The sequence below is a fragment of the Capra hircus genome, chromosome 17 (assembly GCF_001704415.2).
Source record: "Capra hircus breed San Clemente chromosome 17, ASM170441v1, whole genome shotgun sequence".
Lineage (NCBI taxonomy): Eukaryota > Metazoa > Chordata > Mammalia > Artiodactyla > Bovidae > Capra > Capra hircus.
In genome coordinates this window covers 34,339,892-34,365,089 of record NC_030824.1, presented here as the reverse complement: position 1 = coordinate 34,365,089, position 25,198 = coordinate 34,339,892, and the positions used below count along the sequence as shown (strand labels likewise).

The 25,198-nt window shown below is 35.6% G+C and overlaps 1 protein-coding gene across 2 annotated transcripts in view; it reads left to right on the top strand.

Moving 5' to 3' along the window:
- The window catches only part of FSTL5 (follistatin like 5), an 863,982-nt gene that overhangs the window by 399,400 nt on the left and 439,384 nt on the right, over positions 1-25,198 (top strand). For both annotated transcript variants that reach the window (XM_018061498.1, XM_018061497.1), the window contains exons 4-5: positions 6,939-7,135; positions 24,235-24,355. In XM_018061498.1, coding sequence (XP_017916987.1) covers positions 6,939-7,135; positions 24,235-24,355 — 318 coding nt within the window. The remainder of the gene's footprint in view (positions 1-6,938; positions 7,136-24,234; positions 24,356-25,198) is intronic.

Genomic DNA, 25,198 nt, shown 5'->3' with positions numbered 1-25,198 from the left:
AGCACAGCCGCTGCTCCTTACCTTGGATGAGGAGTATCTCCTTACCACTGCCCTTCCTGACCTTCAACGTGGGATGGCTCCTCTAGGCCCTCCTGTGCCCGCACAGCCACTGCTCCTCGGGTTGCTCCTCCTAGCTGCTGCCCCTGGCCTTGGGTGCCAGGTGGCTCATCCCAGCTGCCTTCCCTGGCCTCCAGTGCAGCGTGGCTCCTCAGGGCCACCACCCCTGACCTCAGACGCAGGGTAGCTCCTCTCCGCCGTTCCTGCACTGTTGGAGCCTGGCAGTCTCGGCTGCTGCCCCTGACCTCCTACGTGGGGTAACTCCTCGCCTCCGTGCTTAGTGCGCCAGGTCACAGCCGCCCATGCTTAGTGCGCCAGACAATGACAACGTGGCATATAATTGACAAAAGTTACATCATAAAGAACAGTGTGATTGGAGAATGAATATTTAACTCACAATGCTTTCCTTTTATTTCTAATAATATTATTCCCAAATTAATCAGTAAGAATATCAATCAATTAATTATGTTTCTAATCATTTTTATTTAACAAATCAATGGTATTTAAGGAGATATAAAATTAAGTCAGATCACATTGTGTCTGTGTAAAGAGCAGCGGAAAGGCAATGGGACTACTGTCTCCTGTAAAATAGTCTCTCATTCACTTGAGATTCCCTGTGAAACAATGAGATGCCACTACACTCCTATCAGAATGATGAAGTCCAAAACACTGAAAGCACCAACTGCTGGTGAAGGTGTGGAGCAAAAGGAGCTCTCATGCGTTACTGATGAGAATGCAAAATGGTATAAGCTACTTTGGGAAAAAAATGTGGCAATTTTCTTTTCTTTCTTTCTTTTTTTTCAAAACAAACTAATCATGCTCCTTAGGATCTAACCTAAGGATATGAAAACTTAACTCTACCCAGGGAGAGTAGAGTTAACTTACTCTAGACAGGGATGTTTACAGCAGTTTCATTCAAAATTACCAAAAATTGAAAGTAACAAGATGTCCTTCAGTAGGTAAATGAATAAATATACTGTGGTACATCCAGACAGTGTATTCAGCGATTTAAAAAAAAAAAAAAAGGGGGGGCTAACAAGCCATGACAGAGGAACCTTGAATGTATTTGCTTCTGAGAAGCTGGTCTGAGAAGGCTACATATTGAATTGGGCCAGGGTTAGGGTTATGTGTGATTCCAACTATATGACAGTCTGAAAAAGGCAGAACTTTTGAAACAATTAAAAACGTCAGTGTTTGTCAGAGGTTAAGGAGGATGGAGAGATGGGCAGACAGAGCACAGAGGCTCTTTAAGGCAGTGAAACTATTCTGTATGATAGATATGCATGTATGTCATTATACATTTGTCAAAACCCATGGAATATACAACACCAAGTACCCTATGTACTTAATGAACTCTAATATAAACTATGGACTTTTTTGGGTTAAAGATACATCATTTTTCTCCTCCTGTGGGAATGTTGATAGTGACAGAGTCTGCACATGTGGAGGACCAGAGGGTATACGAAAAAATCTGTACTCTCTGCTCAATTTCTCCTTGAATATAAAACTGCTCTGAAAAAGAAAGTAGATTGTTTTTAAAAATTCCTTCTCTATGAGAAAATCATGGCCCTTTAAAGGTACAAGTTGTGAAGTGGTATATATAAGTATATTTGCATTAGTAAATTTCCAGAATTAGATTAGCATTTGAAGCATAGTAGCTTTATATTAATCTTATGTTTAACTGTAAACATTTTAGATAAAAACACTTCAGTAAAGTTTATGTGATACAAAACAATTTACACCTTTATTTTCCCACATTTTATAGAAGCTCCATTTAGGTTAAAGGTTGTTTTTTTGTTTTGTTTTTTACTTTGTTCAGACTACTTTTAACCAAGATAATTTTAATTCCATCAAACACACAGTTTAACAATTTACAATTCATTAAAGTATAATAGTTTTCCATGTTGAATTTGATTCACAGATGCATATTAAATCACCATACTACAGTTTTGATACTTTCCTTATGTCATAAATGCAAAGTACTTTTCTGAGAAATATTTTATATAAATTTAAATATGTTTACATATTAAAAAGCTTTAAAAGTTTTTATTAGCAATTATTTAATAGATTGATAAAAATACAATTCCAGTATGCAATCTAATACATGAGTAGAATTGATACTATAATAAAATATTTAATATCTTCTTATTTAATTTCTAAGATTTCAGCTTTTATTAGAATTAAGTTAATTAATTTCAAACTAGAAATGCTAAAAAGAGGCAAGCGATATTATTATATACTTAGATTTCAATATTTTTATGTTGAAAGTAATTAGTATGGGGAGGAAGGATAAAAGGGTAACTTCAAAGAGTTAAGAACAAATTACAACTTTTGAAACACTAGCATTAAGCATAATTGGTAGAATCTGTAATTTTGAGCACTTATCATGTACTCAAAACTGACGGCTGTACTATCAGATATATAGTATATAACTATCCTTGGTTCCATAGGGACATGGAGAAGCAAAAGACAAATATCACTTAATATAGCTTATATGTGGAATCTAAAATAAATGGTATAACTGAACCTATTTATAAAGCATAGAGTCACAGATGTAGGAAAAAAACAAACAAACAAGCAAACAACTTTTGGCTACCAAGGGGAAAGTGGGGGGAAGGATAAATTGTGAGATTGGGATTGACATATACACACTACTATTTATATAATAGATAACCAATTAGGAACTATTGTATAGCATAGGAAACTCTACTCAATACTCAGTATGACTTACATGGGAAACAATTTGAAACATGGGAAAATAATCTAAAAAAAGAGGGTATATATGTATACATAAAATTGATTTGCTTTGCTTTACAGCAGATGCTATTAATAACACAACATTGTAAATCAACTACACTCCAGTAAAAATTAACTTACAAAAAAAATCAAAGCATAGGAGAACTTGTGCACATAATGATAATATAGGATTAATATGCATGTTTGGGGCATGTGGTGTTATCAATCATGTTTTTGCTCACAAAATAATTTAGTTGGAGTAAAATTATGAATCTAGTGTTTAAATGAGAAAAAAAAATGGGGGAAAAGTCAGAGATTCCACCTCTTTCTTTGCCCCACAAGGCCAGATGGATTTTAACTGCCCTAGAATGACTCAGTCCAGAGTCAGCACAGCCCTGGCATCACTGCATTCACAGGAAGGAAGATGGGGTATAGGCACCACCAGCTGGGGACCTCATTCATCTTATCCTTAGTGTCTAGAACAGGGACAGCAGAGGAGATCTCTTACTGGTCTCTGGCAGCAGAAAGTAACTCCAGAAGAGCATTTCTTTTCCTTCACTATACCAACCTAACACCACTGGTTGATTAAGTATTGAGAAAGGACTCACCAAAACAAACAAATCAATGCGCTAGCTTCCTTCCTGAAGTTATTCTTGAATGAAGCCATGATATATTAATATACATTGATGTTTATTTCTAAATAGCTTCTGTTTCATTAGTAATGCTACTTCTTTTTTTTTTTCACATTGATACTCATTTAAAAAGTGGTAAAGATTTAATACCAAAAGTCCCTGATGCTAGGAAAGATTGAGGGCAGAAGGAGAAGAGGGCCTTAGAGGATGACATGGCTGGATAGCATCGCCGATGCAATGGACATGAACTTGGCAAACTTGGGGGATGCTGAGCGACAGGGAGGTCTGGCTTGTTGCAGTCCATGGGATCATAAAGACTTAGACATGACTGGGTAACTGAAAACAAACATGTAGTATTTTCAAATCATTATTTTGCCTTTACTCCTTTTAGCCCATTATAATAGGAATTTTTCACTTATTCATTAAAATGTCCCTTCAAAGTTACAAGCTATCTCCAAGTTAAGTAATCTAATGGGCATGTTTTATTCCTTTAAAAAAAAAAAAAAACTCTGAAATGTTTATCATGTCGTCATATCCTCTTTCTTGAAAAGTTCTTTTCCCTTTTTCTTCTTCGGTACTTTCTTATAGTTTCCCTGCTATTTCTCAGGTACTCCTTTCTCTCTCTCTCTCTCTCTCTCTCTCTCTCTCTCTCTCTCTCTCTCTCTCTCTCTCTCTCTCTCTCTCTCCCTTTGAAAGTTCTTTTTTTCTCTACCTGTAATTTAAGCAGTAATTTTGCCTGAAGTTTATTGTTATATTTGCCTTTCATTTTTCAAATAATCCTTTGACAAATTTGTTGAAACCATGTGTGAGTTCATTTAAAACTCAGTTCTGAAGATGAAAAAAGTAGAGAATAAAGGCTAGAAACGATAAGATAGTGCCTGGGTGTAAAAGTCACTGAGCTCCTCTCTGGCTTTGTAACTTTGAACAAGTTACTTAATCTCTCTGTGCTTTAATTTTTGTTCATCCATAAAATTGTGGTAATTATAAGGTCCTTCATGTTGGATTGTTATGAGAGTTAACTGATTACATGTATATAAAGTTCCTGGCACATAGAAGGTCTGCATTACATGTAATCTATTATTCATAATAGATGTTTCTATTACTAACAAAGACCTGTGACAGAGGTTACCTAAAATATCTAAATTCTATAAAATTTTCCATAATTATATGGTTGTTTATTGTACATGCAGGAGACTTGGGTTCGATCCCTGGTTTGGGAAGATCCCCTAGAGAAGGGAATGTCAACCCATTCCAGTATTTTCACCTGGACAGAGGAACCCAGTGGGCTACAGTCCATGGGTCACAAAGAGTCAGACATGACTGAGTGACTAACACTTTCATTTTCCATTGTACATTTCAGTGGAATATCAATGCCTTAATTGTAATCCTTTTATTTTTGTTAGCTTTGGATTGTCAGCAAACAACTTAATCCCTGGTTTTACTAGGGTATTTACAATTTGGGAAATGGAAGCATTCATGAAGAACATGATGATTGTATTCCTTGATTTGGTCAAAATTAGAATGTAACAACCCCAAATTATATCTCCTCAATAGCAACTAAACAACAACAACAAAACCCCAAATTTCAAATATTAACTAAAAAGTGTTCTGCATTTAAATTCTATTTCCCATGTTCTTATCTGCTTATAACAATGGACCCAGGGGAGCTCCATCCTTCTTCCCATCAGTCAAATGAAATGATAGGAAGGCCCATGGTCAAATACAGAAATCCAGGGAGGGCTTTGGAATGGATTATTCTCCTTTTCCCTTCTTTGATCAGTTTCTCTCTCTTCCTGACACACACATGGGCACGTATACTTGAAGGCCCCTCTTAGGCAGCTTTCACAGACACCAAAATTGCTACCTGTCCCTCTGTACTTGATTACTTTTCTCTTTTGTCAGTGATTTCTGTGTTTTTATGAAAACTATTCTAATTACCATTCCTTACTGAGACTAAAATGATGCAAAATTGACTTAATCCGTGGCACAAAGTTTACATCTTGCTGTAGAAAAGAAGTTATTGACAGGATTGTTAAACACTAAAATTGCTGAACAACAGAAGTCATTTCAACATCTTTGAAAAATAAGATATCATCTCTCTGAAATATTGTTTTCCATCTTGTCTGGGAAGAGAATGAGAATTCAAATATTGTTCTTCAATCCTCTGCTTCTCAGATATATATTTTTAAATCTTTAGAAATCTTTAAAATTGTAGATTCTGCTACAGCCTAATTGTCAAAATGAACCACAATTATAAAGTTAGGTTTTTTTTCTTTAAAGATATATTGCAAAAGTTCTTAGCTAATATAATAATACCTGCTTTTTCATTTATAAATTATGTTATATACTATATTTTATAGACTGTATGTCAATATTTTATATCACATTTATTATCAACATACATTCATTTCAATGTGTTATTTATGAAGACAGCAGCATGCATATTTTTGTAAGAAAAATTCTTGTAAACTAATTATGTCAAGAGAGTATAGTGTGTGTTTGAGTGCTGTCACTTCAGTCATGTTCAACTCTTTGCAACCCTACGGACCATGGCCTGCCAGGCTCTTCCAACCATAGGATCTTCCTGCCGAAGGGATCAAACCTGGGTCTCTTATGTCTCCAGCATTGGTAGGCAGGTTCTTTACCACTAACATCACCTGGCAAGCCCAGGATAGAATAATTGCTGTTATTTTTTAAGATATATGTCAACAACTACTTTCATTGAATGGGAGGTCCCCAGTATTTGGGCTATTTTATGGAAGATATTGAATTCTGTAATGCATTATTACTTCAATAAGCTCATATTTTAGTTGTGGAAATGATATTTGCAAGGTTAAAACTTCAAGATACAAAATGCAAACATAGATCATATTATTCACCAAGTGCTCTTAAAGGAGAGATAGATAAATATCAGAAAAATAGACTTTCAGAAGAAAGCAAATATGAGTTTAGCATGGTTAAAAATTTTAAAAAAAATTGTAAGTACATACACACAAAATTCTTCAAAATAAATCTAAATATAAAAAAAAAAGATGCACTTCCAATTAGAAAATTGCTATACTAGTTTGGAACTAGACATGAGCTAAAGTTCAAAATGCAATACAATCTAAGCTTACGCTTGGGTAAGTCATTTCCTCTCCCTAAACTTCATGTTCAAAATCTCTGAAATTATCACTCTAATCATGTATAATGAAGAGTTAAACTAAGATAATGTATTTAAGCCTTGGAGCCAGTTGAAGTTATCTTTTTTTCTGTGTCCATTATAGAGCCGATGACTTTGGCATTGAGGAAACACATAGTACATATTGTGTTTTTAAATTTGATAACAATTAAAATTTGTATCCACTCATGTTAATGGTCCATTATTTTCTCCTTGTGTAGTATGCAAAGTAGAAGCATAAATATTATATACAAAATATGTTATCTGCTAGGTATCAACTTTGAGCATTAATAAAAAAAATGATTCCCTTTTAATAATATTGCTTTGAAAATAACTTAGTTCTCTTGTTACAGGAGATAACTGCAAGACCATTGAATACAGCAAGATGAAAAGTATGCTTTTAGATTTACAAAATCAAAAATACATCACACAAGACAATGAAAACCCTAATGGTGATGACGTATTTCGGAAGAAGTTGCTGGTGGATCAAATGTTTAAATATTTTGATGCCGACAGTAATGGACTTGTAGATATTAATGAACTAACTCAGGTATGATTAATGATTAACAAGCTTATTTAAGTATAATATAGTCAATATATTTATATTTGTGTGAGTTTTTACCATATTGATAAAAATATTTAATTCATATTGTTTGACTGTAGGCATAAAATATTTTAAGAGAAATATTTGACTACTTTTTCAGCAGTATGAATTTCAAGTAACAAATGTAAGTTGTTAATTTCAAGTAACATCATACAAGATCCTTATATGATGTTACACAATTTAAAAGAGGCATTTAGTTTTTGACAGATTTCTATACCTTAAATGTCAAAAGGAATTGCCAGTTCTCTATTTATAGAATTTATAAAATATCACCAGACATGTTCTGGAGCTTTTGTAATTTTCTTAATTTTCTTATGGGAGCTTGCTTAGCTAATACTCAAGGACATTATTGAAAAGCAATTGAATACATCTATAACGTAATGTCAATAAGTGATTTAAGAAAGTACTAAATTATTGATCTATTTAGTACTTTTTCAATAATCAAAAATCAACTATATTAAATCCAGTTTTAATGTTATGTCTATATTATTAAACTTCATGTCTTTGAAAATTGTCACCAAAATGATACATACATAAAATTTAAGTGAATATTTTAATACACAATTTTTTTTATGTGAGCAATTATATTTGTGAAAAAATGGACATATTTTTATGTGTGTGTTACTGAGACTGATAAACTACTCTGAAAGAAAGTGAAATACCCACATTTAAGAACCTAAACTGGTTGTTGATAGTGGTGGAAATGTAAAATAAGGAACATAAGATTTTGCTGTAAACATACATATAGATTTTGAGGGAGAAACGGAGAGAAGCCAATCCAGAATGACTAGGAAATTAGTACTAGCTCTGAGGAATGCTGCTGACTGCCTGATAATTCCTATACTGGATCTTAGGTAGATTTTGCTTCTGTGCTTAACAGTAAAAATAATTTTAAAAAATTCAATTATCTATTTTCACAACATCATGCCATTCATATTTCATAGTTAATTTAATGGCTTATTTTTAAAAAATCAACAATGTGGAATATCAGTTTTATTTTGCAAGCATTCAAACTTTGGGATAGTGTAACTTAGAGGAGTCATTATCAAAGTGACCTTCTGAGCCAATTGACTTGTCTATTTCAGTTAATTAAAATATATATCATTTTCATTATCTTCTTTAATCCAACTTATATTTATAGAACAGTTATAAGTCCTAGGCACTGGAATTCAAGGAATGAAACTTTGAGTTTTAGGGTAAAAATAGTAAACTTTTCATTCAGATAGCTATGTTGGTATATAACTCATAATTTATTTTTCACAAATGAAACTCTTTAGAAATTTAAACTTCTGATAATAATCAGAGATGACTAGGCAATTCAATTAAATGAATTATAACTAAAACATGTCACCTTGATCTTTGTGTGCCTGACATATTCAAATGTAGTGTTTTTGGCTTTGAGTCTTACTTTTTTATTTTATAATATTTTTACTCTCTATTAACATGTATGTACTACTGTAAACACTGGTTGGATGTGACACATAATTTGACCAAATCCAGCTATTATAAGATCCACATCTGAGCCCCAATGGAAAAACTGATCATCACTGGAAAATGGTATTGAAAGCACTCACTAGTAGCTGTTTTAGGTTTCTACTACATCCAAGTTAATATTAATTTCCTATAGTAGCAGTAACAAGGTTTGGCAAACTTTGTGGCTCAGACAACCTCTCTCTCAGTTCTGGAGGCTCAGTATCTGAGATTGAGGTGTTGGCAAGGCCATCCCCCCTTAGAAGCTTCTTGGAGGAGTCTTTTCTTCCCTTCTTCGGCCTCAGGTAGCACCAAATATTCCTTGGCTTGTAGTGCATCACTCAAGTCTCTGCCTCTACAGTCACATAGCTACTCTCTGTGTACTGTCTTCACATCATCTTGTCTCTTCTTCAAAGGATACCAGTCATATTGGGTTAAGGGTCCTCCCTGCTCCAGCAGGACTTCATCTAACATCATCAAAATACATGAAAATTACTCTATTTCCAAAAAAAGTTTACATTCTGATTTCCTCAGGTTAAGGCTTTAACATATCTTTGGGGAGGGCACATATAAATCCATAATAAAGTCATCTGGTACAGAGTTTAGTTTATTATTATTATTATTATTATTTGGATTCAGACTTAATTTACATCTGAAAAGTGCCCTCCCAATTCATCTGAAAGTTACCATGCAGAAATGATCATTAGAATCCCGCTTATACATTGGTCAAACATGAGGTACACACAAAGAAGGATCTCAGAAGGTAATAGTTACTGACTCCTCTGCACACATCCCACATAAGTCAGTCCTTCAGCTTTATAGAGTGGAAATGGCATCATCTCATCCATCAGCAATCAACTAACAGCCACTGTGGAAAGGATATAACACATTTCTAGCTAGTTACAGCACAAATACTGTTTTTGACTTGTCTCTTTAGGTTACAGGTGCTTTAGAAAAACTTGTATTTCAAGTATTATAATATGAAAGTCAATAATATATATGACTTTAAAAATCAACTTGGAAACACGTAACATCATCATTTAATATCAAGTTTCAAAAAGATTTAAATTAAAGGAGTAAAAAGGGAAAAGATCTTAATGGTTCTGTTAATAATTTACAAACGATGTTTAATAGGAATGTAATATACAACCCTAAGACACTGCAAGTAAAAATTAAAGAACATGATTTGACTTTGAGGTTTTATAAATGCAGCATTAATGCTTGCTACACATGTTCTGTTCTTACTCCAAATAATGAATATATATATTTTTATATGTGTGTGTGCTTCTCTTGGATTTCCCTGGTGGCTCAGATGGTAAAGAATCTGCCTACAATGCAGGAGGCCCAGTTTCAATCCCTGGGTTAGGAAGATCCCCTGGAGAAGGAAATGGCAACCCACTCCAGTATTGTTGACTGGGAAATCCCATGGTCAGAGGCACCTGGCAGGCTACTGTCCCATGGGGTCTCAAAGAGTTAGACATGACTGAGTGTCTTCCACAACCACAAAGCTTCTGTTGCAGGAAATTAGAAACTAAAGTTCTTTCCATCTGAGAGAAGATAATAAAAAACAATAGCTGAAGGGGGTAAGACCCATAAAATCACAGCAACTTGTAATAATAAGAAAGAACTTGCTAGTGTCAGATGATAAGTTATAGACCTAGATCTCATTTGATCCAACTCTTCACCACTCTAGCTTGACATGAATACTTGTTACCACATGCTTAGTATCTGAGTCTGGTTTTTGTATTTTGAAAATATCCAACTATAAATTCAAATTTATCAAAATTGAAACTATATACTTTCAAAAGAATCATGTTTTATGAAATTGATAAAAATTGATGTGAGAACATGGATAGATTTGTCCCTAACAATTGAAGGTCTGGAAGAGTTAAAACAGGTAATAATAGAAGTCAATAAATGTTATGATGGGATATACATTTAAAAGATCATAGGAGGATATTTTAAGTAGCAAAGGAGTGCATGACCTGTACTGATGAAGTCCTAGGATTTCTTTAAAAAATTATCATTTTTATGATCATAGTGTAGTGATTAAGAACTTTAATTATAGAATTTGGGATCAAATTTCATCTCCTTTACTTGACACCATGCAGTTTTTGGCAAGTGATTCAAGCTCTCTGTGTCCCAATTGCCTTGTCTACATATTGGGAAAGATAATAAGACACAATATGTAAATTGTATGTGATATTAATATTATTTTGGAAATGTAGCCTTGTAAGAAACATAACTCACACAATAGAAACAACATGGTGAAATCATTAGTTATAATTATATTTCAAATCCGACTTTCCTGTGGATACAGTAGATGATAATGGAAATAAAGAGGGCACACATGCTTGAGTTAGTGGATGAACAACTGATAAATATTTCCATCCAGGTCATCCTGTGCATTTTTAATGTTTACACTTGCTTGATACGTGAGAACAAATCAGCCATCATAACCCAGAAATCTATATCCACATTATTAAATATACAAACATTTTTTAAATTTATTAATTATTATTATTTTTTTAACTTTACAATATTGTATTGGTTTTGCCATACATCAACATGAATCCACCACTGGTGTACAAGTGTTCCCAATCATGAACCCCTCTCCCACCTCCCTCCCCATACCATCCCTCTGGGTCATCCCAGTGCACCAGCCCCAAGCATCCTGTATCCTGCATCGAACCTAGACTGTGATTCGTTTCTTATATGATATTATACATATTTCACTTCCATTCTCCCAAATCATCCCACCCTCTCCCTGTCCCACAGAGTCCGTAAGACTGTTCTATACATCTGTATCTCTTTTGCTGTCTTGCATACAGGGTTATTGTTACCATCTTTCTAAATTCCATATATATGTGTTAGTATACTATATTGGTGTTTTTCTTTCTGGCTTACTTCACTCTGTATAATTGGCTCCAGTTTCATCCATCTCATTAGAACTGATTCAAATGTACTCTTTTTAACGGCTGAGTAATACTCCATTGTGTATATGTACCACAGCTTTCTTATCCATTTATCTGCTGATGGACATCTAGGTTGCTTCCATATCCTGGCTATTATAAACAATGCTGCAATGATCATGGGGGTACACAAACATTTTAATGCCAACTTTTACAATGAAAAATGTTTCTCGAAAGGGAATGAAAATAATTTAGTTATTCCAAGAAATTAGGAAAAAATGAATTGCAGTATTTTTAAAAGAAATTTCATTTTATTTTATCTCATAATTTATTTTATTTTATTTTATATATTTTATTCTGTTCATCTCATTTGAGGTACTCACATACTTGCCTCATGTAGCTAGCATGAATGTTGTTAAATCCTGTGTGTTAGCCTAGAGACAAGTACATGTCATCATTTTGCAACCACTGTCATATTGAGCATTTTCCCCAGAGTATATAGTGTCCCATGTTTACAGATATAATGTTAAATTGACCTAAACTTTAAATAAATATCAAATATATATTTCAAGATGCTGGTACATGTTATAGCAAAATATCTCTACTTGTCAAACTACAAAATATCTATTTTTGTGCAATTTTTTCTTGTCCATAATAGCAAGTTATAAGAAATAATTGACAGCAACATTTTCAGCAAGGCACCCTTAGATATGTTATTAAATAAATAATATGCTTTACTTGACTGTATTGTGCAATTTAAATATTTTAAAAATATGTAGATCCTCAGTTAGTATAGTAACTAATGATAATAGTAGTAGCGATTGTAATAATACTATTAATACTATTACATTACTATGATCCAGATGTCTGTCAGCTCCTTTGCACTTCTCTTTTAGCTAACCACACATACACACACACACACACACACAATCCATTTGCAAAAAGCAATGTGTTTTGGCTGAATGATTGAAGATGTGTAAGGGTGGTAGAAGATGAGATTATACCACATATTTCAAAAATTGCATATTGAAATCCAATTTAGAAGAGGCACTTTGTACACTTTTCCTTTCCTTGTGCTCTGTCCAGAGTGTGCATTGCATTCCCTACACCACAGATGCAGGAACCCAAGTCTGTTTCTCAGTTTCAATTATTTAACTTTCCCTGGGGCTTCAAATTTCTTATCGTGTCAAACAATATGGTCTGTTTTATTTAGATTCTCCCCCTATATGTGTATAACCAAAAGACATCACAATCAGTAGTTGCCAACATCTATCTGCCTCTTTAGGGGAAAAAAAAGCTAAATAATGGCAAGTTATAGAATATAACAATGTCAACATCAAAAACCAATATCTAGCACATTCTTTCCTCTGGGGAAATAAATTTCAGTCCCTGAGCCTAGCTACATGAAATTCCTATGCTCAGTCTCCTGCCTTGATTTTTTATACCCCTCAGAGAGAGGTGAAATCTCATATCTCTCTCTTTTCTCAAGTGGGTATCAGATCTATTTACACCCCATGACAAGGACTTTTGTCTCCTCAAAGTATGTGGGGTTAGATGATAGGGGAGATTGGGGTTTTGATCAAATTTGCTTTTTTAGAGAAATAGAACAGAGTATCACTGTCTTCTCTCCCATATATGTGTCTTAATCACTGTATGACAAAGGTAGTATGTCAATCACATTTGAAGTGTTTTTTTGAGAACTTTTGCTTTAATATGTATCACCTCCCTTTATTAATAACAGGTAAATGGGCATTTGGGGATTCTCTAGTGGCTCAGTGGTAAAAAATCTGCCTGCCAATGGAGGGGACATGGGTTTGATTCTGGGGTTGGGAAGATCCCTTGGAGAATGTAATGGCAACCCACCCCAGTATTCTTGCCTGGGAAATTTCATGGACAGAGGAATCTGGTGGGCTATAATCCTTGCAGCCACAAAAGAGCTGGACATGACCTAATGACTAAAAACAAACGGGCACTTTTAGTTAATTTCGTTCTGAGCGGCCCTAATATCTTTCTTGAATCTGTGCTAGATTGCCTGGATCCTATTCAGAATGAGGTTGTAGAACTGAATGGTCTTGACCAGTAGCCAGTTTTATGTTCAGTCCAGTTCTGTTGCTCAGTCATGTCTGACTCTTTGCGACCCCATGGACTGTAGCACACCAGGCTTCCCTGTCCATCACCAACTCCTGGAGCTTACTCAAACTCATGTCCATTCAGTCGATGATGTCAGCCCACCATCTCATCCTCTGTCGTCCCCTTCTCCTCCCACTTTCAATCATTCCCAGAATCAGGGTCTTTTCCAATGAGTCAGTTCTTTGCATCAGGTAGCCAAAGTATTGGAATTTCACCTTCAGCATCAGTCCTTCCAATGAATATTCAGGATTGATTTCCTTTAGGATGGACTGGTTGGATCTCCTTGCAGTCCAAAGGACTGTCAAGAGTCTTCTCCAACACCACAGTTCAAGAGCATCAGTTTTTCAGTGCTCACCTTTTTTTATATTCCAACTTTCACATCTATGCATGACTACTGGAAAAACCATAGCTTTGACTAGATGGACTTTGTTGGCAAAGTAATGGCTCTGCTTTTTATTAAGCTGTCTAGGTTGGTCATAACTTTTCTTCCAAGGAGTAAGCGTTTTTTTATTTCATGGCTGCAGTCACCATCTACAGTGATTTTGGAGCCCCCCCCCTCAAAAGTAGTCTGTCACTGTTTCCATTGTTTACCCATTTATTTGCCATGAAGTGATGGAACCAGCTGCCATGATCTTAATTTTCTGAATATTGAGTTTTAAGTCAAATTTCACTCTTCTGTTTCACTTTAGTTCTGTGTACTAAAGCAAAATCAAGTGTTTTGGCTCTTTCTGAAGATCAGGCTGATGAGGTGTGAAACCTCACTTGTTTGTTATTCTCAGTTCCACTGTATAAATCTAGACAAGTGTCTGAGGTTCATCTCTATCATTTGTCTCTGTTCCTTCTCTTAAACTGTCTTCTCCAACAAAAAGAATTCAGCGTTCTCTGAAATCTGATGTTTATTAATGTTTGCTTCAGTAAAAGTTGTCTTTTTGTAGCAATATCATATTGTCATATTGTAGCAATATGCTCTAAATTTGCATGTATCATAGGATAATAACTCATTGAAAAAGCTTTAACAAATATAAAGTATCTTTATTTGAAACACAAAGAGGGTTTTTCCCTCGGTATTGTGTATGTGACAAGTGTGATCAGGTACTTGGAGACATAGTAATACATTTATGGGTTTAAGGACATTTGTTATTTCTAAAAGGGACCTGTAATGTTGAATTAAAGATTTCAGGATGAAGTAACCTAAGATATGATCACATTCCTCTTGGAAGGCTGACATGTAAGAAAAGGTCTTCAGAAGAGAGAAGATTAATAATCAGTAGTTATGAAATGAATCACAGAAATCTTTCTGGTGGCTTATTCATATGCATTTTTAAGTTGCTAGGGACATTGATAAAGAGTTTAGGTGGACAGAAACATTGTGAATCAAGAGGTAAATACATTGGTGAAAAATGGGGGCAGAGTAAGAAGGAATTACCTAGCTGAATGACCTGACATTCAAAGGGATAATTTCTATCATCCCTCCATCCACCTGTTCATCTTCTATCTATCTATCTACCTACCTATCTATATTCTCTATCTGTTTAATGAAAGAAAACTCACTTGGGAAAAAGAAATAATCCAGATGTGCCAATAGAGAACCATTTAGCTATTGACTATCTTCCATCCATTGAGGTAGAATAGATATGAGAGAAAAATTAGCTTTCAATTGCTATATATATTGGACAAATGGTTTTATTAAGGAGTAGTCAGATTTTCTTAAAGTTAATGTGGTGAAGAATATGTTTTCATAAGAAACATAAGGCAAAGAAAGTTTTCTGATCAGAACAGGATTTCCAGAGGGTACTATGATGTGTTTGAGTTGGAAAGGAAAGGAGATTGCTGTAGATTGGAAAACAAGCAATATGAGAAGATGAATTTCACAGGGTCACAGAGGTAAACCAGGGTGAATAAAGTGTCCCTTAGAGAAAGAACAACTTCTTGCATCATGATCCCAACTATTTGTTCCTCAGGATAAGATGAGAAGATACATAGGCAGACTTCACTCAATAGAATGGCACCCTTGAATTTGTTGGCAATGTTAAAAGAGAAACTGAAGGTTAATTGTTAATACTTCACATTAAAATGTTAAGAGCTTGTTTGAGCAAAAATCCAATCAAATCTGGCAGTGCCAAACCAGGAGTAGTTAGAAGCCCTCTGTGGAGGGGAGCTAGGAAAGCTTTTATAAAGAGAAGATGGAAACAAAGTAAGGAAGGTCCTGATTGGCTACAGATTAAAGCATAGTTAGGTGTTTGTTGATTGGTTTGTGATAGGTTTTGATTTCATAACCTGAGGCATTTACAGGTTTAGGTGTTGGCTGGATTACCTTTGCACCAAGGAATTAGAGCCTTCTCAGCCTAAAATTCTCCTGGTTTAATTTAAGAACAGCCAACACAGTGCTCTTAAAGGCAAATGGTGCTAACAGCTTGGAAAATATGTCCCTCAGCCTTCTCCCCATTTCATAAAATAACCAGCCATGAAATTTAAGTAAGCCAGATTATTCCTTTGCGATTCTGAGTTTAAATAAGCAGCTGTATTGAGTATATTGATTTAGCTTTTTTCTTCATTTAGATTCTGTCATATTAATAAGCTGATTCACATTAGGAATACCTATTAGAATGAAATATTTCCCTAATGTGCACACATGTTAACTATTTATTAAAATAATAAGAAGAACTACTTGTTCTCAGGATTTAGATTATTATGCTATATATATATTTGGCTTAAAAAGCCATTTATTCAATGACTACTATGTGTGAATACATTTGCAAAATTAAATAAAAAAGGAATAAATAACATTAGATATTTTTAGCTAACAGGATGGGCGTGATGCTAATGTCTTTACAGACTTTGTACATATTCATTTTCTTTAAAACTTATTAGAACTGTTACATAGTTAATCTTTATTTTGAATTAATCTTTATTTTGAGAGTTGTTAAGCCTATTACAAATTTAAAAAAATTTTTGAAAGGTTCTGGTGGCTAGTCAACATATTTATTTACAATGAGATTGGTAGGAATTGTTTTGCCTCATAGATAAAACACTATTTTAGTGGGAACAAACCAAACAAACAAATAAGCACTTTTTATTTGCAAACAAATAAGCACTCCTGTGGATAGAGAAGGGGATAAGTGGGGACTCTCTGGGAATGCCATGGTAATTAATCCTATTCAAGATTTTTAAATCCCATAAACCTGTCAGGTATACAAAATAAGGCAGCAGAAACCAGGAATCAGAACAGCATTGGCAATGCCAGTAGGTAGATCCTAGTAGAACTGGGAATTACCTTTCAAAAGCTAAGGGTTTTGTAACAATAATAACGGCAATGGTTAGCATTTAACAGAGAAAAGTAAGGCCTATAATTTTTGGTTTAGGGGCAGCTCACTGCTACAATTAAAAAAGCAATACTTTCAACTGTATCTGGAAACCATAGTAACTAGTTTCAAATACTATTTTGTTTTTCTTTAAGGCTGTTCCTACAAATAACTCAAAAGCTAAAATGTACTGCTTTTTTTAAAAACTTAACACCATGTTTAATTTTTATCACAGCATGTCTTGACCTTTATGAATGTCCACAGCAGTCTGTCCTCAACCACAATGAAAATTATTAGCAATTTAAAAAATGTTATTTTGCTTGTTTGTTTGAATTTTTATTGGTGTATAGTTGACTTATAACACTGTGTTAGTTCCTGCCATAAAGCAAAGTGATTCAGTTATATATCTATATATGTATGTAATTTTTCCCCATTTAGGTTTTTATGGAGCATTGAGTAGAGCTCCCTGTGCTATACAGTAGATCCTTATTAGTTATCTATTTTATATATGGTAATGTGGAAAAGACTCTGATGCTGGGAGGGATTGGAGGCAGGAGGAGAAGGGGACGACCGAGGATGAGATGGCTGGATGGCATCACTGACTCAATGGACGTGAGTCTGAATGAACTCCGGGAGTTGGTGATGGACAGGGCCTGGTGTGCTGTGATTCATGGGGTCACAAAGAGTTGGACATGACTGAGCGACTGAACTGAACTGAACTGAATGTGTATGCATATGTGCTAAGTCGCTTCAGTCGTGTCCAACTCTGTGCAACCCCATGGACTGCAGCCTGCCAGGCTCCTCTCTCCATGAAGTTCTCCGAGCAAGAATATTGGAGTGGGTTGCCATGCCCTCCTCTAGAGGATCTTCCCAACCCATCTTCCCAACATGGGATCTAAACCGAACCCATGTCTTTCTCATTGGCCAGGCAGGTTCTTTGCCACTAGTGCCAACTAGGATGCCCTAGTAATGTATATGGTGGTGGTGGTGGTTTAGGCACTAAGTTATGTCTGACTCTTGTGACCCCATGGACTGTAGCCCACCAGGTTCTTCTGTCCTTGGGATTTTCCAGGCAAGAATACTGGAGTGGATTGCCATTTCCTTCTCCAGGGATCTTCCTGACCCAGGGATTAAATCCAGGTCTTTTGCATTGAAGGCAATTTCATTACTGACTGAGCTAGCAGGGAAGCTCTAGTAATGAGTATATGTTAAACTAAATCTTCCAATGTGTCCCTCTTTACCCCCTTAGCCCCGGTAAAGTCATAAGTTTGTTTTCTACATTGATGACTCTATTTCTGTTTTGTAGATAAATTTGTTTGTACCTATTTTTTTTTTAAATTTCTCATATAAGTGATATCATATAACATTTGTCTTTGTCTGACTTACTTCTTTCAGTATGGCAATCTCTATATTTATCCATTTTGCCGCAAGTGCTATTATTTGCTTTTATTTACAACTATACCAAAATATAGTTTTTAAACACATTATTTGTAGCATATTTCCTTTAGAATGTCAAGGTACATTAAAAATGTTGGCACTCATGTTCAGAGAACCCCAGTAAGCCATACAGAATGCTTTGAAACTAAAATAGTTTTCATCCCACCAATGATTTTATGTTGTTGTATTTCAGCTAGCCTTTAAAAATTAATATTGACCCTAATGATTTTTAAATGTCTTTTAACTAGCTAGACATGTTATAAAACCTAAAAGAGAACTTAGAAGATGTGATTATATCCATGTGATTCTTTTCTTTAAATACATTTATCACAGGGTAGCATCAGTTATATATGATCAAACAACTATTATTTATAATGTTAATTATTTATCCTCTGTCCTTTTATGTTGTTTATTTTTTAACACGATTGACAATCTACAATTATCTTTTTCCCCAAGTTTTCTAATAACTTGCCCCACTCATCCTTTCTAGAATATTAACTCCATAAGGGCAGAGTGTATTTTTCTTCCTTACTGATTAATCTCCAGTCCCTAGCTCTATTTTTGACATTTGTTGGTTGCAAAGAAAGGAAAGAAATAAAAATGAAGGAAGGGAGAGAGGAAGAAGGAAAGAAAGAAAGTGTACAAGAAGCTGTCTGGAGAGCCAAGTAATAAAAGATCCAACCTATATATTACTGTGGGAAAAACTTAAAGGCAATGCCTGGAGATGCCTATTGTTACCACAGGAGTACATTTATTTCTGAGCCTTGGGCTTTGATGTAATTTACACATTTGTCAAGTAAAGGAGTGAATATATCTGCCTCTCCTTAACTTCATAAATGTGATGGGTTTTCTTTAAAATAGAGGATCACTGAGCTCTAAGTCAGTACTAAGACCTTGTGATTCTGACACGTTCATGATTAGTTTGAGAAAAATAGTTTGCAAAGGATGAAGGAGAGCTCATGTTACTTGAATGTATTATCAAGTGGAAAAAAAATATGCACAACCTGAGAGTTATTAGTTAAGTTTTATTTAGGGCAAAATGAAGACTATAACTGGGAGACAGCATTTCAGATAGCTCTCAGAAACTAGTCCAAAAAACTAGGTGGAGGGACAGTACATGTGATTTTGGTGAAGGTGGAGTACATGCAATCAAGCACATGTTGTTTTTCAGAAGGTTTCTACTAGTCTCATGAAGATTACTGCTATTCATGAAGTGGGGATATCACTGTGAAGGATTTTAGCGCTTTTCTAGATAGGAGGAGATTCAAGGATTGGGCTAATAACATCTCCTGAATAATCTCTAACTGAAGACCTGTTCTGCCAGTTTTGCCCAGAGCATAGAGTGCCTCATTTAAGGGAGTGTTAAAGGGAGGCAGCAGCTGCAGAGGCTAAAGTTTTAATCCTTGTAGAGGCAGATGGCAAGTGCCAATTTGTAGTTGGCAATGTGAATAGTATATTTCTCTTAAGTCCATCATTTCTTCTGTTGTAGTCATGCATTCTGGGAAGCAAAGCTCACTCAGAAGGGCAATGCAGATGGGGGAGTGCAGTTCATTACACCGGCGGGCCCAAGGCAAAGTCTCCTCTTAGCCAAGGACCCTGACCAGTTTTTGTGAAAACCTTATATACCCTAAGCACACTTGCCCAAACCCACACCCAAATTCCCTGAAACTAGTCTGAACAAAGGAAAAGAAAGACGCAATCAAAGTTAACCTTTGATTTATATGCCTCAAACCTAGGTAGTTAACAATGGACAATTATCAACAGACTTGTGGTCATTCTCCAATAAGCGTAATAGCATGTATGATTCTATTTGGTTACACAGATAATTAGGGTATTTTTATAGGTGATGGAAAGCACTGGGGCTCTTCCTTCCGGGGGCCTGGTTTCCCAGTTGGTATGTCGTTTCCATAAATACTGGGCATATAGCTCAAAGTCCACAGTCCGGCCTAAGATGGAGTCCTGCTTTCAAATAGATAGAGCCTGTTCTGTTTCCTCCTTCACTCCTATTCCACTGAGTAGAGTAAAGAAAAGAAACAAAACTGGAAGATTTCACTCCTCTGTCTCCAACCTCCTACACAAATAGTCTCATCAGCATGACTTGAGACCATCAAAATCACATGCACTGTATCTCTTGCATGGAAGTTAATATAACTTTGGATTTCCAAATCATACCTTATCCCCAGAAATCTAATACCCATATATCTCACAGCAGGAGGCAACCCTCTACATCTGCCTCTGGCATTTTCTATTTCTCTTTCCAGTTCTTGTTGATCATCTGAGACACTATGTATTTTATAAGCATTTCTCAGAGTTATTGTGGTTTGCTTCCAGACCACTGTGGGCTTCCCTTGTGGCTCAGCTATTAAAGAATCCGCCTGCAATGAGGGAGACCTGGGTTTCATCCCTGGGTTGGGAAGACCCCCTAGAGAAGGGAGAGGCTTCCCACTCCAGTATTCTGGCCTTGAGAATTTCATGGACTCTGTAGTCCATGGGATCACAAACAGTGGGACACGACTGAGCGACTTTCATTTCCAGACCACTTCAGTCAAGTGAATATTGTAATAATGCAAGTTACATGAATTTTTATTTCCTAGTGAGTATATAGCTCAGTTGGTAAAACTCTGCCTGCAATGCAGGAGACCCCGGTTTGATTCCTGGGTCAGGAAGATCCCCTGGAGAAGGGATAGGCTACCCACCCCAGTAGTCTGGCCTGGAGAATTCCATGGACTATACAGTCCATGGGGATGCAAAGAGTCGGGCCTGACTGAACGACTTTCACTTTCAGTGAGTATAAAAGTTATATTTATATTACACAATATTCTATTAATTGTGCAATAACATTATATATAAGGGCTTCACTGGTGACTCAGATGGTAAAGAATTCACCTGTAATGCAGGAGCCCTGGGTTTAAATCCCTGAGTGGGAAGATCCCCTGGAGAAGGGACAGCTACCCACTCCAGTGTTCTTGCCTGGAGAATTCCACGGACAGAGGAGCCTGGCAGGCTACAGTCGATGGGGTCACAAATATTCGGACATGACTGAGTGACTTTCACTTCACTTCACGTCATTACATATAAATAATGTACTTATCCTAATTAAAATATATTTTTAAATGACAGTATGTTCAGTGAATCTGGCTTTGCCAGTAGTCTCTATGTCAGATGTAACACATGCATTTTGAAGAGGTTAGACTGGAAAGGTTTTAGAACCAGAGCCAGACAATAAATGAAATAAGGGTCCTACAAGTTTGAATTCCCAGTGCCAGAGTGCTTAATGTATTACTGCTTCTATCTTCTTTTATATTTTCTTCTCAACAGTCAAACACACAGCTCTTTAAGGCTATTAGAACCCAGAATATCTAAACCAATTTTCCCATGATGGTTAAAAGGTCACAAGATAATAACTCCCACATTGAAACACCTCAGACCATGCCAAAGCTCCCATCAGGAAACAAAGGAGAAACATGCTTACCAGGAAGCATGTCTTAAGTAGGCTATTTCATTGAACAGAAATGGAATGAGGAAAATATATGTTAAACAATGGATTTATGAAGGGATGAATCACTTAACCCCTCTATCATAGCATGGCCAAATATCATTGAACAAAGTTATATATATATAGCTCACTAGCCAGGACCATGCACTTTTCTAAAGCACATTCCTTAAAACAGCATATCCAGCTTGAGTTGTATCATCATGATCAAATCAAGATCAAATCAAAAGCAAGCTAGTCTTATGCCAAAGTCAGTATTAAGGAAAAAGATAGACATCTGTTCTCTTGGTTTATACACAATTTACCTTGAATAAAATATTAGAACAGAAATTAATATGAGGCAATGAAAGCTTCTCTCCCAACTTTTTGTTCCATCATTTCACAAAGAAGTATGTGAATTAAAGCCAGCAAAAAGAGTATTAAAGTATCTGAGCAGATTCTATTGTCACTGCATCCTAAAAATTACTGTGGTGCTGGCCCCACAGGTCTTTAGAAAGAGCATAGTGAGGTAAGATCAAAAACATTGCCCCTCTGCCACCTTGGAAAACCCTTTTCTCATCATCTAACAAACAACAGATGGAGAGTGGCTGAGAGCTTGGTTGCTTTCTAAACGGAAAAGCAGTATTTGTTTTCCCATTAGGCTTATAGGAGTGATGGCTCTAGCCATTAAGTAGTTTTGTTAATCCCTCCAGCTGGACTGTGCTAAAGCCAAGGGCTTTACCACTCACTATCAACCACATCTATTTATATGGAAAGCAGATAAACCACTCACAATTTTCCTCCTCTAAGGCAGCAAATGCCAGCTTAGCCAATGAAATTTGAATACAGTAAATAAGAATAGAGAGCACATGAAGTTGTGAAAACTATATTTAGAAGTGCAAACACTGTCATTGTGTGTCACTACTCAGGTGACAGGGGCAGGAGCTTCTAGTGACGCATAGGCTAAGCTCCATCCTCAGAGCTGTCTCTGCAGCTCATCCTCACGCCGGCATGACAACTTTTAACACTGGGGTGTTCCATAAAAATAGCTCATTAAAATAGACATTATTTTCACCAATCTGCCATTGCTATGACAAAGTCTCAATTTTTCAAACTATATGTAACCATAACATATACAAGCTGGTGTGAAAAACTCCAGTGAATTTTTATAATGAGAAGCATATTTGTATATATAAATCATTATTTTTAACATTAAATGATTATGTCTGAGTGTATACTATATGTTTTGTACTTGACTAAGACTGTTTATATATATATATGTATATTGGTATTTATAATTGCACACCAACCAGGAGAAGGAGAGGTTGCTATCATTAATTTCTTAGTGAGAAAAGGTTGAGTGACTTGCCAGAAATTATAGAGCTATTAAGTAGCCTTGGCATGGTCTAAACCCAGAGCTGGCTGACTTCAGAGCTTGTGTTTCCTGATTGCACCAACTTTAACAAAACGTACACTGTGAAGCAAAGCTCCAAGCAATATGAACCACTTCCTCTGTGGACAAATATGAAAGACTGTTGGACACAGCCATGCAGCTACCCAGGGAAAGGGAATGTTTGAAAAATCTTGGGGAGCCCTTTTACCAGACAAGCTATAGTCAAAATCAGGAGAGTCTTAAAAGGGCTACTGCCACAGTCCATGGAACAGAGCACAGAGCAGAAAAGCAATTTGGTGATTTTTCTCACCCATGCTTGGGTAGATTCCCATCATCAATTGGTGCATTAATTCTAACAGGCTCCTAGAAACAGTCATTTGCTTAATAGCTCCTTTGTGATCCAGGGAGCTAATTCAGAATCCCAAATGGCTTCACTTCCAGCTGGGGAGGATGCTAGACAAAAGAGAAAAAAAATCTAACTTCATTTTTCACAAATGATAGGAAGATGAAAGTTGGAATAAGCTACTGACTATTTTTGTTGGGAAAGAGCTGTTCCATTTTGACATGGGTCACTGAGACTTAGGAGGCAATTTTCATGTGGAAGTAAAGTATCTCCTTGAGTCAGCGTAAGTGGATCAAAGGAAATGAGTAAAATACAAAAATACCCCTTTAATGTTCAAGTTTACTGGGTCCTACTGGGAGATTTTTGTATTAGAACTTTCAGGCTAAATTCTAAGTATCTGTATGAGTGTCACAATAAACTAAGTCAAATTTATAATTTTATGTCATTGAAACCCTTGAAAATGAATGTCCAGTAACTGAAAACCCAGGTTTCCTGTAAATTCAGTTCTTTGCTCAAGTGTAGACTTAAATACCTATAGAAATGTTAAGACACTGATATAATTGCATGATTTTAATTTTCTTTTCAGGTGATAAAACAAGAAGAACTTGGCAAGGACCTTTCTGATTGTACTTTGTATGATCTACTGAAATATGATGATTTTAACTCAGACAAGCACCTGGCTCTTGAAGAATTTTATAGAACATTCCGTGAGTATAAGATCCATTCTCTAATTCCTCTTTGTTCTTTTTCCTGTTTCATTACCCAATATGATGTGTTTGCTTGATCTCAAAGTACAAGCTGCTACTTAAGAGAAGTGATACAACTGAGAAAATTTAAGGGTTTGGCTCTATTGAAAAGAATGTAAGAGGTAAGAGATTTAATATTGTAAAATAAAGAGCTAGAAATATTCAGTAGCCCTTGCTATCAGTTCTTGTTGATTCTCGTTTAGATATTAATTCCACAGTGCTGTTTCCAAGGTTATTTTAGACTAGGAACAGTACTTCATTGTTTGTCACTGCGTATCAAAAACAATTTAATTATTTACACAGTGACTCTTTTACCTTAGAGGTAAACTAAAGGTGTTTAATAGATAGTTTGCATATATGGTAACAAAATTAGCATAAGAATGAAAATCTATATGTATGTTAAGATACTTTAGAATGAATGATATATATATAAATGTTTGAAGACTTCTTCAAATTGAATGTGAAATTATAAAATTGCTTTTGTTTTAAAAAGCTACATGCCAGGTTATTCTTTAAAAATAATTCCAAAGGGGGAAAAAAAAACCTGGGACAGTAAAACAGAAAGGAATATTTTCAGAGCTGTGTGTTAAAAATAAAGGGATACATGTGTCTCTTTCAATTCTGGTTTCCTCGGTGTGTATGCCCAGCAGTGGGATTGCTGGGTCATAAGGTAGTTCTATTTGCAATTTTTTAAGGAATCTCCACACTGTTCTCCATAGTGGCTGTACTAGTTTGCATTCCCACCAACAGTGTAGGAGGGTTCCCTTTTCTCCACACCCTCTCCAGCATTTATTGCTTGCAGAT